Here is a 16375-nt window from a genome sequence, read left to right as displayed (position 1 = left end):
CAAAAATCACATGTTCATAAGTATTCACAGCCTTTGCCATGACACTCAAAATTGAGCTCAGGTGCTTCCTGTTTCCACTGATCATCCTTGAGATGTTTCTATAACTTGATTGGAGTCCACCTGTGATCAAATCCGTTGCTTGGACATGATTTGGAAAGGCGCACACACCTGTCTATATAAGGTCCCACAGTTAACAGTGCATCTCAGAGCACAAACCAAGCCATGAAGTCCAAGGAATTGTCTGTAGACCTCCGAGACAGGATTGTATTGAGGCACAGATCTGGGGAAGGGTACAGAAAAATGTCTGCAGCATTGAATGTTCCAATGAGCACAGTGGCCTCCATCGTCCGTAAATGGAAGAAGTTTGGAACCACCAGGATACTTCCTAGAGCTGGCCGCCCGGCCAAACTGAGCCATTGGGGGAGAAGGGCCTTAGCCAGGGAGGTGACCAAGATCCCGATGGTCACTCTGACAGAGCTCCAGCATTTCTCTTTGGAGAGAGGAGAACCTTCCAGAAAACCAACCATCTCTGCTGCACTCCACCAATCAGGTCTGTATGGTAGAGTGGCCAGACGGAAGCCACTCCTCAGTAAAAGGCACACGACAGCCTACCTGGAGTTTGCCAAAAGGCACTTGAAGGACTCTCAGACCATGAGAACTAAAAGATTGAACTCTTTGGCCTGAATGGCAAGCGTCATGTCTGGAGGAAACCAGGCACCACTCATCACCTGGCCAATACCATCCCTACAGTGAAGCATGGTGGTGGCAGCATCATGCTGTGGGGATGTTTTTCAGCCGCAGGAACTGGGAGACTAGTCCGGATTGAGGGAAAGATGAATGCAGCAATATACAGAGACATCCTTGATGAAAACCTTCTTCAGAGCACTCTGGATCTCAGACTGGGGTGAAGGTTCATCTTCCAACAGGACAATGACCCTAAGCAGACAGCCAAGATAACAAAGGAGTGGCTACGGAACAACTCTGTGAATGTCCTTGAGTGTCCCAGCCAGAGCCCAGACTTGAACCCGATTGAACATTTCTGGAAAGATCTGAAAATGGCTGTGCACCGACTCTCCCCATCCAACCTGATGGAGCTTGAGAGGTCCTGCAAAGAAGAATGGGAGAAACTGCCCAAAAATAGGTGTGCCAAGCTTGTAGCATCATACACAAAAAGACTTGAGGCTGTAATTGCTGCCAAAGGTGCTTCAACAAAGTATTGAGCAAAGGCTGTGAATACTTATGTACATGTGATTTTTTTATTTTTTATTTTTTATACATTTGCAAAGATTTCAAACGAATTTCTTTCACGTTGACATTATGGGGTATTTTTTTGAGGAAAATGAATTTAATAATGAATTTAATCCATTTTGGAATAAGGCTGTAACATAACAAAATGTGGAAAAATTGAAGCGCTGTGAATACTTTCCGGATGCACAGTATGCCACAACAAACTGAAATTAGTTAAATATACATAACTTTCAGTCTCTGTATGTTTATTGTAACCTTTGGAGCAACCGTCATCCTCAGTGTGTAATCTTGGCAAATGCATTCACTCTCTCTTTTGTAATCAAACGTGGGGTGCTGCATCTACTTTTAGCAATGTCAGACATTGTGGTTTTACACCAGACTTTAAGGAATAGTTCACCCAATGAAGTTTTTTTATCTGCTGAACACCAACAAAGATTTTTAAAGGGGCATTTCTCTGTTGGTCCATACAATGCAATTGAACAGGGTACATCATTTGCAGATCATAAAAGCACTTAAAGCCAGCATAAAAGTAATCCACAAGGTTAAATCCATGTCTTCAGAAGCATTGTGATAGGTGTGGGTGAGAAACATAAACATTTGGCTTTTTACAAGTACTTTTTCCATTATAAATCTACTTTGCATTCTTCGTGCATATCACCACATACTGGACTGCTGTGTAAATATGATTTATTTATTATTTTATTTTTATTTTATCCCTCTTCCCTGTCCAGTAGGTGGCGATATGTACGAAGAATGCAAAGTGCCAATAAAAGAGAATTCTCATGAACACATATAGGAGGGCTGTTTTAAAATACTGTAGAGTTACAGTAAAAAAAAAAAAAAGGACTTAAATATTATTCTGTTTCTCACCCACACCTATTATCTTGCATCTAAAGATATAGATTTAAACACTGGAGCCATATGGATTACTTTTATGTTTCCTTTATGCAATTTTTAGCAGCTACAAATATCTGATCACCATTCACTTGCATTTTATGGACAAAACAGAGCTGAGATATCCTTCTTACAATCTTTGTTTGTTTTCTGCTGAAGAATGAATTCATACACATCTGGGATGGCATGAGGGTGAGTAAATGATAAGATCATTTTTATTTATGGGTGAACTATTCCTTTAAGACACACCCGTGTTGCGCACCCATGTTATCTCGTACCTCAAACAAAGAATGATGAAATTTGAACCTTCCAAATCAGGGAAATGAAACCAACTTGCGATTAATCTCTATTTGTGTGTGCATGCAGAAAAATGACAGAGGCCAGTATTGCAATGGCCCAGGACCAGTTCAGCTGTCCAGTTTGTCTGGATACACTAAAAAAAATCCACTGACCATTCCCTGGACACAGTTACTGTATGAGCTGTATTACAGGCTGATGGGATCAGGAGGATCAGAAGAGAGTCTACAGCTGCCCTCAGTGCAGACAGACCTTCACTCCAAGACCTGTTTTAGGTAAAAAAAAAAAAAAAAAAACACCATGCTGGCTGAAGTGGTGGAGAAACTGAAGAGAAAACTTCAAGCTTCTCGTCATAATCACTGTTATGGTGGATCTAGGGAGGAGTATGATGTCTGTACTGAGGAGGGAAAAAATAGCCATAAAGTCCTGTCTGGTGTGTCTAGAATAGGGTGACCATATTCTAGTTTTCCAAAAAAGAGGACACTATATTAGCATAACATAAGTAGGCCTATAAATAAATAAATACAAATGTCCAACATTCTTTTGAATGTCCATAAGTGCCAGCTATACATGTCACACATTCTGCTTCCCACGGATCTCGACCTGGACGAATGCATGGACATTTTTTTGTTGAAATCTTCTGTAAATTTGCACTTTAGTTTGGGCATTGTTTCCACAAAGCTGTCATTTGGTGCTACTGTCAAGCAACTGTTTGATGCCGATCAAACAGTGCTTCGTGCGTTGGCGGAAAGATTGACAGGCAGGAAATTGGCCAATGGTTGCAAGCCTCTTATATTCGACCAATTGGTGTGCGAGAAGGCGGGACTTACAAAGAGGGGTTAAAGCAATCCAAATATGCGCGTGCACACAATTAAGTATTATCATAATGCAACTAAAGCCGAATCACGGACACTATATTGAAATCCCGGCCGGACGCTTTTTTAAGGTCCGAAAAAGAGGACGTATGGTCACCCTAGTCTGGACTTTTACTGTCTAACTCATTTTGAACGTCATGAAGAATTTCACTTAAGAAAGCGTCACAAAATGACTGATATCTGGGCAACTCCAGGAAATGATCTGCCTTAAACATGATAGACTGCTGGAAATGTACTGTCGTACTAATAAGCAGTGTATTTGTATGCTGTGTGTGGCGGATGAGCCCAAAACCCACAAATCTGTTTCAGCTGCAGCAGAAAGGACTGAGAATCAGGTATGTGAGACCAGAGACTGGGATGCTGATGCTTCAAATTTATTGTTCAACAAAAAGGATATAAATAATAACATAAAAGAATATATATATATATATATATATATATATATATATATATATATATATATACATTTGCATTTACACTTTGAAGATTTAATTTGCAATTGTCATGACACTCTGTCTTGTTTTCTGTCAGCAGTGCATAAGAATCAACACATCAAATCAAATCAAATCAAATCAAATCACTTTATTGTCACACTACCATGTACACAAGTGCAACAGTAGGTGAAATTCTTGTGTGCAGTTCCGAGCAACATAGCAGTCATGACAGTGACGAGACATATACAGATTACAATAAACAACAAACTTACACAACACAATTTACAAATCAAATGTACACATACTTACACAACACAATAATTATATACAATGTACAGTAAACAATAAACACAATATACAATACACAATATACAATACAATAAGGAGTAAATGTAATATATATATATATATATATATATGAAGTAGTATATTGAGGAGAATATGTTGACAGTCCAGTGTGAGATTATAGATGAATAAAGTGCAGTGCTAATTATTGATCGTGATAGATCAAGTGTTCAACAGTCTGACTGCTTGGGGGAAGAAGCGGTCATGTAGTCGGCTGGTGCGGGTCCTGATGCTGCGATACCGCCTGCCTGATGGTAGCAGTGAGAGCAGCCCATGACTCGGGTGGCTGGAGTCTCTGATGATCCTCCGAGCTTTTTTCACACACCGCCTAGTGTATATGTCCTGGAGGGAGGGAAGCTCACCTCCGATGATGTTTCTGGCAGTTCGCACCACCCTTTGCAGGGCTTTGCAGTTGTTAGCGGTGCTATTGCCGTACCAGGCGGTGATGCAGCCAGTCAGGATGCTCTCTACAGTACTGGTGTAGAACCGTGTGAGGATGTGGTGGTTCATTCCAAACTTCCTCAGCCGTCTCAGGAAGAAGAGGCGCTGGTGAGCCTTCTTCACAACGGCCTCAGTGTGGACGGACCATGTGAGTTCCTCAGTAATGTGGACACCGAGGAACTTGAAACTGCTGACTCTCTCCACTGGTGCTCCATTAATGGTGAAGGGGCTGTGTTTTCTGTCTTTTCTCCTGAAGTCCACTACAAGCTCCTTGGTTTTACTGACGTTGAGGGAGAGGTTGTGCTCCTGACACCAGCGTGTCAGAGTGTGCACCTCCTCTCTGTAGGCTCTTTCATCATTGTCAGTGATCAGACCTACCACCGTCGTATCGTCAGCAAACTTAATGATGGCATTGGAGCTATGTGTTGCCACACAGTCATGCGTGTATAGGGAATACAGGAGAGGGCTAAGAACACAGCCCTGCGGGGCTACAGTGTTGAGGGTCAGCGATGAGGAGATGTTGCTGCCCATTCTAACCACCTGACGTCTGCCTGACAGGAAATCCAGGATCCAGCTGCACAGCGAGCCGTTTAAGCCCAGAGCCCGGAGTTTCATATCAAGCTTGGAGGGCACTATGGTGTTGAATGCTGAGCTGTAGCATATAACACAGCTTCTGTGCCACTTTGCAGTGCAAATCTATATATTGATTAATAGATGCAAGAAAGACAAGGACAGTGGTACATACAATTAGATGTGGGCTGGGTCATCAAAATGAGGAGGAACGCCCCAGCCCAGAGGTTCACAACAATGATAAAAGGAATGAGAGACACAATGGTAGAGTGAGAAATGCAGATCTATATTCGTAGTCAATTTAAAAAAAAAAAAAAACATATTCACCACCCTGTCGTGTTTCTGATAACTGAATTCATAATATCTTTGATCAAAGGAATGACACTCTTTGAGAGGATGCAACGATATCTATATTCATATAATCATGGCCATAATTATTTTGTGGCATTCCATTTCATACAATACTACTGTTATTGGTTTGTCCCTTGGAGACACTTGGGGGAAACCAAGTCAAAGTTTGATCAGATAATCCAGGAGAGAGAGGAGGATCTCCATGAACTGAGAGAGACTGTGGAGTCTCACAAGGTGAGTTTTGAGCAGAAGAACAACTGCTGGCTGCTGGAAGAGCTGTTTCACACTCAGTTAGGACTCTCCTCCAATCAGTCAGTTAGGAGCCCAGTGCTGGAGCACTTCCCAGTCCCACTGAACCTGTGGGTAACAGGCTGTGTGAGGTACCAGTAAGAACTGATGGTCCTCTCTCTGTGTGTCCTAACAGCGATCTGCACAGGCAGCAGTGGAGGACAGTGAGAGGATCTTTACTAAACTGATCCTCTCCATTGAGGTGACACAGCTGATCAGAGATCAGGAAAAGGCTGCAGTGAGTCGAGCTGAAGGACTCTTGGAGTATCACATCCATTTCCTCCAGGTGACCGAGATCAGGGGAAATAACTGGAATAATGCCAGTAAACAGATAGACACCAATACTCAAGACTGTCACCTCTGTGATATTTGTTTTCAAGTAAAATTTTTGTGTCTTTAGTATTACTCTTTCCTTTTTCTGTATGTGTAGAATGTCCAGTCTTACTGTGTCCCTCCTGGATCTTCAGACTCACCCAGCGTTACTGTCATTTCTCACATCTCTTTTGATTATGTAATAAATTATGTCTCTCAATTGCGAGATAAAATGGAGCATGTCTGTAAAGAAGAGCAGAAAAAATATTTTGTAGAGGTAAAGTTTTGAACATTCATTTAATCTCAGAAATGAGTCATGCATCTAACAAAATGATGTCACAACACAGTGTATTGAAGGGTTAGTTACCCCCCCCCCCCCAATTTTCTTTTTAAATAATTTACTCACCCTTATGACATCCCAGATGTGTATGACTTTCTTTCTTCCTTTTTTCTTCACTTTCACTTTTCCTTCTATTTTTGGTAATTCACATTCATCATGCATATCGCCCTCTTCTGGGCAGGGAGGAGAATTGTCACAGTAGGTGTACAACAATCTCATCTTTAGTCCATCAAATGTAAAATATGTGTGGTTATTTGAAGTTGAAAGACCTATTCAATATGTAAAATATGTTTTGGTCTCAACTGCAGTGTGTGTAATAGACCTGCAAATACATTTAGAAAAATACAACAAAATAAAACTCCAGAAATATATGAAAACTAGTAAACCTTTAGTGTACCTCCGTAACACTGCATGTTTACAGATGATAAAAGTGTAGAATATTGACATTTTCTTATTATATTTGCATCTTGTGGTATTCTTTTCTTGTATTGATTTAAAACATCCATCACAATCTATTGATCCAGCTTATTTGCTTTATGAATGATTGACATTTCCTGAGTGAGAGAGATTAATATGCTATGCGTTACATCTTCAGATTTCCATCAGTTCACTCTGGATTCTGAAACAGCACATCAATGCCTTTGTCTGTCTGAGGGGAACAGTGTTTATGAGGTATCATGATCATCCAAACATATTTGATCAGTGATATAAGGTGATGTGTAAAGCGAGTGTGTGTGGACGCTGTTACTGGGAGATTGAGTACAGTGGATTTCTGGATATATCAGTTGCATACAAGAGCATTGGCAGGAAGTGACGGCATGATAAGTTTGGATGTAATAATCAGTCCTGGAGTTTGTCCTGCTCTTCCTACTCTTACTCATTCAGGCACAGTAAGAAAGAGCGTACTCTCTCCAAGGTCTCCAGCTCCTCTAGAATAGGAGTGTATGTGGATCACAGTGCAGGAACACCGTCCTTCTACAGCATCTCTGACACAATGACCCTCATCCACGGAGTCCACACCACACTCACTCAGCCTTGGGTTTATTATGATTCAAAAGGGAAACTATGTAACACAGAATCATAGATCACACAGATATTCTACACCTCTTTTAATTTAGATTTTTCATAGCTCCACAATATGTCAGTAACCGTGAGATGTTCTATAAAGTCTTTTATTTTTAAATCATACTTGCTACAGCTGAACTTCTGTAACTTAACTAACATGCATCAGTTATGTAAAATCTTCTCACCAGGTAAATCTATTAATGGTCATGGTGTAGGGAGAACAATGCATATGGAAGTCGCCATTGACCAATATGTAAAACAATTTGTTTCAGACATAGCATCTTGCCATCTGTGTTCTCACGATTGTTGTATGCTGAAGATATGTCTTCGTTATTTGACACTCATATTATGAGGATCATTATTGAAGCTTACCATTTCTTGTATGTAAATATTTGAATATAATTCAGCTTCAGCATTGCGACACCAGTTTTTACATTTTGAATGGCCTTTGCTTTCTCTAAATGGTTATTCTAAACCATTATATACATCAAAAATTTCTATATTTGAGATTCATTTGTGTAATTTCAAATTAATGTATTAAACATAAAATGGTATTGATATGCAAATGAATGTTTAGATAAAACATGTTAATCAGTGATGTTGAAACAGTGTAACAGGCTTTACCCACACTGTAACCTTGCAGTGTTTTGATTATGATTTTTGTATAATATTGCATGGATTTAACTGTATTAGGGTAGCTGAAAAATAACTTTTTTCTTTTCTCCAACCTCAAGATTTTAGGTTAAAATGTATATGAATGTGCATATATATGGGAAACGTCTGTAGTTTTTACAGTTAAATAATCTTATAAATAAATTTTAAAACATTACAAATATTACATCAATATGAGGCCATAAACCTGCATATAGGATAATTATACACAAATTGGTAAAATGTTTGTAGATATAGCAAATCACACTGCAGGACACTGCTTGACATGTCATTATTTATTTATTTTTGCTATTCAGGGCTGGCAGTGGCAAAGGCGATGTAGGTGGTTGCCTAGGGCCCAAAGTGACAAGGTGGGCACCGCACGAGAGGATGTCAGAAGTTCGCCATCTCATGATGCCCCTCTATCACCTCAGTGCCACTAACATCCAGCTAAAAATGCCCGGGATTTCATATTAATCTGCTCTCTCTACAGTTAGGAATATCATACCTTCAGTATATTTCATCAGTTTTAAGTGTCCTTATGTGATTATTCTGGCTGAGAGGGGCTGCGGCGGCAAAGTGCGCACTCTTTCAAAGTAGCCTTCGTTTTTTTAAACATTCTCCATCTCACACTAGCCTGCCCGCTTTGCGTGCGCGCTGTACGTCTGTGCACGAAAAAGACAGACAAAAAGAAAAATCAATAAAGTACACTTTCCCCAACTCTGCAAATTATGGACTAGAACATGTTTCATTACACTCACGCTTGCCACACATTGTCAATTTTATCTGAAAATTAAAATATACTATGTATCAGTGAAATTTAAACTAATATGACTATAAAATTGACCATAAGGGAAATTTACTACTGGGTCAGTCAGATAATTGTAGTGAAACCTCTGTATTGGACCTGTAAAGCAGGCACTTTTGTGTTAACATAAAATAAAATAATCAGAAATTACTCCTACTAAATGTAACAAGCACAAAATGCCAAAAAAGCATTTGTTATTCACAGTTGATCTTCAGGGAAGTTCCTGGGCACTGCAGGAGGATTGAAAAGTGTAAGGTGTAGTATAAAAATGATTAACAACATCTGATCCTTTTATTTTATGGCCATTATTAAACATCTTAAAGTTACTATTCCTTAAATGTATTAAATAAATGTCATTGATGACTTTGCCATGAAGAAGTCCTGGAATGTACAGCTTTTAAAGCACAGGTCATTGGCGACAACAGAGTCTGAGTGCGCCCTGCTTCAATTAACTCCCTGTTAGCGCTAAGAACTAGATGCATGGAGACACACTCTTCCTTGAATTTGTTTATTCACATTAAATAAACAGATAAATACAGTTAGCATTTCTCCTGTGACTAGCAGCAAATATAAATGTAGAATCTATAATTCTAATAAAAAAAAAAAAACTGAAACAACCACACATTATCCTGTACATCTACTCTATGTGCAATTGTGTATTCATGTTGAACATGTTAGTAGGCATTTCACTATATGTGTACAAGCTCGTAAGAGACTTGATGTTCCTTCTCACACTGATGTTCTAGTGCATTTGTTTGCTTCCATATGGTCTCCTTGCAGGGTGTATAATTTACCATTTTAGTTTTTGTATGACATGTTTTAGAATACAGGTCTGACTGCTGCAAAATTACTCTCAGGATTGGCATATTGATTCTGCCATAGAGCACATTTTTAATTAATTAGCGACAGTGATTTCTATCTGCTTGCATGTCTGTCAGTAAAACGTTTCTGTATGATGGAAGTTGCAGGACACCTCCACTCGACAACTTTACAGCTGGATAAATAAGAGAAAAAAATCTTGAACAACAAAACTGGCATCCTGCTTTCTCTGTATTGTCAGCACTCTAGGGTTGTGTATTATTTCACTCAGGGTGGTGTTTCCTGTGGTGTGTGTGTCGCTATACGCGAGAGCGTGTGTAAGTCAGGGTGGTGTTTCTTGGTGTGTATGCGTAGGTACTGTTTCCCTGCAAATCGTTTTCCACAGCGAGTGCACTCGTATGGTCTCTCTCCAGTGTGGACAGTCTGGTGAGCCGTAAGGTGGCCAGACTGCGTGAAACGTTTCCCGCACTGCTCACAGCGATACGGCCGTTCACCAGTGTGTATGCGCATGTGTGTGTCCAAACTCTGCGACGTGGTGAAACTCTTCCCACAGATTGAGCAGATGAAGTGTCTTTTGCCAGCTCCGACTCCCCGTAGAGCGCCCAACTGCCCATAGAGACTCAACCCTGAGACGTTACCCAGTGCAACCAGACGCTGTGCAGAAAACAAAGGGGAATTATGGGATACAAGGGGATCTGAGCCACCAACTGTCTGTGGAGAGGTTTGTGAATGCGTGAGTGTGTTACGGACAGAATGTGTGGCCCAGTCAGGGACTGTGTCCAGATCACCTGTCACACAAAAGTCTTCCTGAAACACTCGATGGAGATGGGAGGGACGAGTCTCTGCCGCAGTGTGCACAAGAGAAAAGGAAGCATCATCGGAAACAGTCAAATCGATACTGGAGTGTTGGGACTCATCAGCACCAGAGTGTGAGTCTGCAAAAGCAAGTGTGTGAGAGTGTGTGTCATGGTCAGGGGAGTGTGGGTGTGTATAAGAGTGTGTGTCATGCACAGGGGAATGTGCAAGTGTGTGAGAGTCCTGCCCCGAGAGCTCAACAACATCTGGTTTGGGGGAGTCATGAGTTACCACAGAGACACTTTCGCAGTCATCATCATCGTCATCATCTGTTGAGAAACACACCAACATAGTATGTTTTACATCACACTTATCTGGATATTCAAGGTCAGGTAGGATATTCCTACTATGCAGTATATATTCATGTCCTTATCATACATAAGGAAGAGGTTTTCAAACTTTTTGATGGACCCCCAAACATGATTATTGAAACCTTACTTTTCTTCTCAACATTTTTAACCCAAAATCTTTAACCCATTATGACCACAGTTGTGTTAATTATGGGGAAAACAAAAAACGTTATCTCACAATTTAAAAAAAATTGAAATCATCAGTAATCAATCAACAGTTTGTTTTCAGAGATGTAACAAAACGAAGGCATGTAAACACAAAATACAGTTTTCAAATATATATACATTATATATAAACTCGGCAAAAAAAGAAACAACATCTCACTTTCAACCGTTTTTATTTTCAGCAAACTTAACATGTGTAAATATTTGTAAGAATATAAAAAGATTCAACAACTGAATACGTTTCACAGACATGTGACTAACAGAAATGGAATAATGTGTCCCTGATCAAAAGGGGGTCAAAATCAAAAGTAACAGTCAGTATCTGGTGTGGCCACCAGCTGCATTAAGTACTGCAGTGCACCTCCTCCTCATGGACTGCACCAGATTCGCTGTGAGATGTTACCCCACTCATATATATATATATATATATATATATATATATATATATATATATATATATATTATTGAAGCAAAAAAGTTATTCAACACCTATATTACCCATGAGAAACTTAAACTTAATAGCTGGTTGTGCCACATTTAGCAGCAACAACTGCAACCAAACACTTCCGATAACTGGAGATCAATCTTTTACAATGCTGTGGTGGAATTTTGGCCCACTCGTCTTTGCAGAACCGTTTTAGTTCAGCCACACTGGAGGATTTTCTAGCATGAACTTCCAGTTTAAGGTCCTGCCACAGCATCTCAATTGGGTTCAAGTCAGTACTTTGACTAGGCCACTCCAAATCTTTAATTTAGCTTATTTTGAGCCATTCAGAGGTGAACTTACTCCTATGCTTTGGATGGAGTAAGTTTCACAGACATCTTCCATATTCCACTCTGAGAGCGCTTGGAGTGCTCAAACGAACTAGGTGTGAAAATTACATTAGTTACCAAGGGGGCAAATACTTTTTCAAACATGCCCAGTTTGTATTGAAAACTTTTTTGCTTCAAAAAACATTATCATTTAATAACTGTATTTTGTGTTTACTCAGATTGCCTTTGTTTTATGTTGTTTGTGTTTTATGATTTTGTTAGAATTGTTAAACATTTTAGTATGATACACACACAAACAGAAGAAATCAGAATGGGGCAAATATTTTATCACAAAACAGTACACATCTGGGATAGCAAATTGGTGAGTAAATGATGAGAGAATTAAAATTTTTGGTTGAAGTTGAATGACTGATTTCCATCCCCCTATTTGTCTTTCCATTGCGTAAATAAAATAATGTTACAATGACATTTTCAGTGCCTGACCAGACAATGCTTCTGAAAGTCTGGTATACCATTTTAAAGAAATGCTTCCTTAAATTACAAAACATGGATATTACAATTATTAAATATATATATATATATATATATATATTATATAGTAATAACAGCATATAACAGGAATAACAGTAAGTTGTTATCTTTACCAAGTAAATATTTGAATTATATATAATTTTTTACCTCCCCTGGGACTATTCTTTTTATTTATTCTTTTTATTAAGTTTCATACATACAGTTGAAGTCAGAAGTTTACATACACTTAGGTTGAAGTCATTAAAACTAGGGATGCACCGAAATTAAAATTCTGGGCCGAAACCGAAAATCCAGGATGCACTTGGCCGAAAACCGAAACCGAAACGTACTTTTTTTTTTTTTTACCTATTTAAGAAAAAAAAAAGATTTTTTTTTGTGTATTGTATTAATATTATACTTTTTCATTAATTTCATGAATTTAATGAATCTGAATTGAAAAACTACAAACCAATAAAATAAATCACACTTTTATTGAAAGTAACACCAATATTGGACAAAAAATATATTAAAACATTATTAAATATTATTCTTCATTCAGTTGTGTAAAAATCTAATTTTACAGATTTTATTAACAATTATCCAAATAATGTAAAGTTTTAGAAAACTATTATATGCAAAACAACAGTCAAGTAATGAACTTAGCTAGCATCTTTGAAAAACTTTAAATATGCAAATGTAATTTTAATTGAAACAAAAAGGCAGAACACAGAACGGCAGAGGGCCTCTATTCCACTGATCTATATATAAATATAATATATAATTATATATATAGATCAGTGCTCTATTCTGTTTATGTAAACGTATGTACACTTTAAGTGAACATTATTGTGCAAAACAGCAGTAATTGAACTAAATCCAACCTCAACTGTAAACGACAGATGTATCCTCAAGTGAAGAACAAGTGTAATGTAATTGCTATACACATCAAATTGGACCGCTTTCTATTTACCTACAAGTGACCGGTTTCTCTTCAAGAACAAAAGTTGTTAAACTTTCTGACAGTCTCTCCTCTCAGAAAGCTCATCAAGAACATGAGATGCTGCACTGAACAGTCTCTCGCTCTCTGTGCTGGTGCTTGGGCAGATAAATACCTGTGCGCAATCCGCGCAAGCAGAGGAAAGCGGTCTTTGTTTATGCGACCGTAGTCAAGGGGACTGTCGCTTCTGGCAATGGGTAGATCAGCTAGATACGTCTCAAGTTGTGGTGTAGCTGCGCTAGTTGTTGCACTGCTGTGGATCGGGGCGCTTTCCTGTAGAATCTCTTGCTGTACTCTGTATATATATATCTTGAAAGTTCTGCTGAACAAACACTGCAGATCGCAAATTTGATGTCCTTATCAGACACTTTGAAGAATTTCCACACCGCTGACATGATCGGCCTTTGTTTGGTAGCGCCGTGATAAGGGCTAGATCGACCCAGAGTGAAATCAGAGCACTGAGGGGCGGGGCGAGGAGGTATATATTTTCTGCTCATATTTTCGGCCTTTTTTCTCTTTCAGCCGAAAACCGAAAGTGCCATTTTCGGCCGAAAATTTTCGGCGGCCGAAATTTCGGTGCATCCCTAATTAAAACTCATTTTTTAAACACTCCACAGATTTTATATGAGCAAACTTTAGTTTTGGCAAGTCGTTTAGGACATCTACTTTGTGCATGACAAGTCATTTTTCAAATTTTTACTTATAATTTACTATATCACAATTCCAGTGGGTCAATAGTTTACATACTGTCGGCACAGTTAAGCAGCTTGGTGAATTCCAGAAAATGATGTCAAGCCTTTAGGCAATTAGCTTCTGATAGGTGTAATGAATTGGAGGTGTACCTGTGGATGCATTTTAAGACCTATCTTCAAACTCAGTGCCTCTATGCTTGACATCATGGGAAAATCAATAGAAATTAGCCAAGACCTCAGAAAAAGAATTGTGTACCGCCACACATCTGGTTCATCCTTGGGAGCAATTTCAAAATGCCTGAAGGTACCACGTTCATCTGTACAAACAATAGCATGCAACACCATGGGACCACGCAGCCATCATACCACTCAGGAAGGAGACAGAATAGAGATGAAGGTAGCTTGGTGCGAAAAGTGTACATCAATCCCAGAACAACAGCAAAGGACCTTGTTTTACTGTGGATATAGATACTTGTCTACTGGTTTCCTCCAGCGTCTACACAAGTCCTATATCGACATAACATGAAAGGCTGGTTAGCAAGGAAGAAGCCACTGCTCCAAAACCACCATAAAAAAAGCAAGACTTCAATTTGCAAGTGCACATTGGGACAAATATCTTACTTTTTAGAGAAATGTCCTCTGGTCTAATGAAACAAATTTAACTGTTTGGCCAAAATGCCATCATTATGTTTGGAGGAAAAACTGTGGGACTTGCAAGCCAAAGAACACCATCACAACCCGTGAAGCATGGGGGTGGCATCGTCATGTTGTGTGGGGGGCGCTTTGCTGCAGGCGGTACTGGTGCAGTTCACAAAATAGATGGCATCATGAGGAAGGAAAATAATGTGGATATATTGAAGCATCTCAAGACATCAGTTAGGAAGTTAAAGCTTGGTCACAAATGGGTCCCCGAGCATACCTCCAAAGTTGTGGCAGAATGGCTTAAGGACAACAAAGTCAAAGTATTGGAGTGGCCATCACAAAATCTCAATCCGCTAGAAAATTTGTGGGCAGAACTGAAAAAGCGTGTGCGAGCAAGGAGGCCTACAAATCTGTATCAGAAAGACCAGTTCTGTCTGGAGGAATGGGCCAAAATTCCTGCAACTTATTGTGAAAAGCTTGTGGAGGCTACCAAAATGTTTGACCCAAGTTAAACAATTTAAAGGCGATGCTACCAAATACTAAGAAAGTGTATATAAACTTCTGACCCACTGGGAATGTGATGAAAGAAATCAAATCTGAAATAATTATTTCTACTATTATTCTGACATTTCACATTCTTAAAAAAAAGTAGTGATCCTAACTGACCTAATACAGGGAATGTTTTCTACTTTTAGATGTCAGGAATTGTGAAAAACAGAGTTTAAATGTTTTTCAACCGTATGTTACGTATGTTTATAAAAAAAACAACTATGTATCATTGGTTATTGAATTTAATAAAAACACAAAACAAATCAGGAATGACAGGCGACTCACCAGCCAGAGGCGGCTGCTCGAGACCTTCCTCTTTGATCTGCATATGGATCAGATCTACATCCTCACGGGACTGTAAACCAACCAAAAGAAACGTGAGCTCCAAAGATTTTTGACACGCATAATTTTACCCCCATCAAAACAAAGCAACTGATCCCACCTCGGCACTCCGGCTCGTGGATTCTCCGCCTCCGGACGTTTTTCTGCTCGCGGGCGCATCGCGACCATTTCCGTCACAACGACCATCTCGCGGTGCCGTTTTATCGTCCCCGTAGCCCCGCGCCGCAATTATGGACTCTATGAGCTGAAGTTTCCGTCTTAGCTCCTCGTTCTCCTTCTGATGGCGCGAGATCTCGATGTGTAAAACGGCGTAACCGTCGTCCACGAGCTCGCAGATCTCCGCCACCGCCGCGCGCGTCAGCGTCTCCATTATGGTCGCGAGCTGGGTGTGAAACGTCCGGTAATTCGCCATCCTTTCTTCTGCGTTTGGGCCGCCGGCAGGTCCCTTGGGCAAGTGTGTTTCAGTGCCAATTAAGATTACTGAACCCGTTTTAGTCGTTGCTCGTGACGTGATAGTTTCTTGTTTAGATTTTCGGTTCGAAACGGTCCAACGTTTTAAGAATGTTGCTAGTAGATGATGCTGATGTCGGTTCCGGGGGGCTTTGCTCAGAAAGTCAAAATAAAAGTCCTCGTGGGCATTAAAGTCCCAGACAGATTCTGAGAAAATGCCTCTGAAATGACTGGCTTTCTTTCAGATGACCGACTAAATTTACACTTAACTATGCCAGACAGACATTCCCAAATATTACACTAAACATTAA

At 39.7% G+C, this 16375-nt stretch overlaps 1 protein-coding gene across 2 annotated transcripts; it reads right to left on the bottom strand.

Annotated features, from left to right (window-relative positions):
- Positions 1 to 9323: 9323 nt before the first annotated feature.
- On the bottom strand, positions 9324 to 16197 carry si:dkey-7l6.3 (zinc finger protein 235). Of its 2 annotated transcripts, XM_052129065.1 has the most exons (4): positions 15715 to 16197; positions 15558 to 15627; positions 10527 to 10862; positions 10225 to 10392 (listed from the first exon to the last, which is right to left on the bottom strand). In XM_052129065.1, exons 1-4 carry the CDS (start codon positions 16024 to 16026, stop codon positions 10373 to 10375), a joined length of 738 nt encoding a protein of 245 aa, XP_051985025.1. In that variant the 5' UTR covers positions 16027 to 16197; the 3' UTR covers positions 10225 to 10372. The 2 variants fall into 2 exon arrangements, with proteins under 2 accessions (XP_051985024.1, XP_051985025.1); XM_052129064.1 differs by having other exon boundaries at positions 9324 to 10862.
- Positions 16198 to 16375: the final 178 nt, after the last annotated feature.

This window comes from Xyrauchen texanus, chromosome 6, assembly GCF_025860055.1.
Source record: "Xyrauchen texanus isolate HMW12.3.18 chromosome 6, RBS_HiC_50CHRs, whole genome shotgun sequence".
NCBI classification, from domain to species: Eukaryota; Metazoa; Chordata; class Actinopteri; order Cypriniformes; family Catostomidae; genus Xyrauchen; species Xyrauchen texanus.
This window is presented reverse-complemented; position numbering and strand designations above follow the sequence as displayed.

Excerpts from the sequence above, each read along its gene's own strand:
- si:dkey-7l6.3 (XM_052129064.1), bottom strand. The coding sequence starts at position 16,026 with ATGGCGAATTACCGGACGTTTCACACCCAGCTCGCGACCATAATGGAG. Across the intron at positions 15,628-15,714 it reads CCACGAGCCGGAGTGCCGAG|TCCCGTGAGGATGTAGATCT; the intron begins GTGGGATCAGTT and ends GTTGGTTTACAG. Across the intron at positions 10,863-15,557 it reads CGAGCAGCCGCCTCTGGCTG|ATGATGACGATGATGATGAC; the intron begins GTGAGTCGCCTG and ends GTTTCTCAACAG.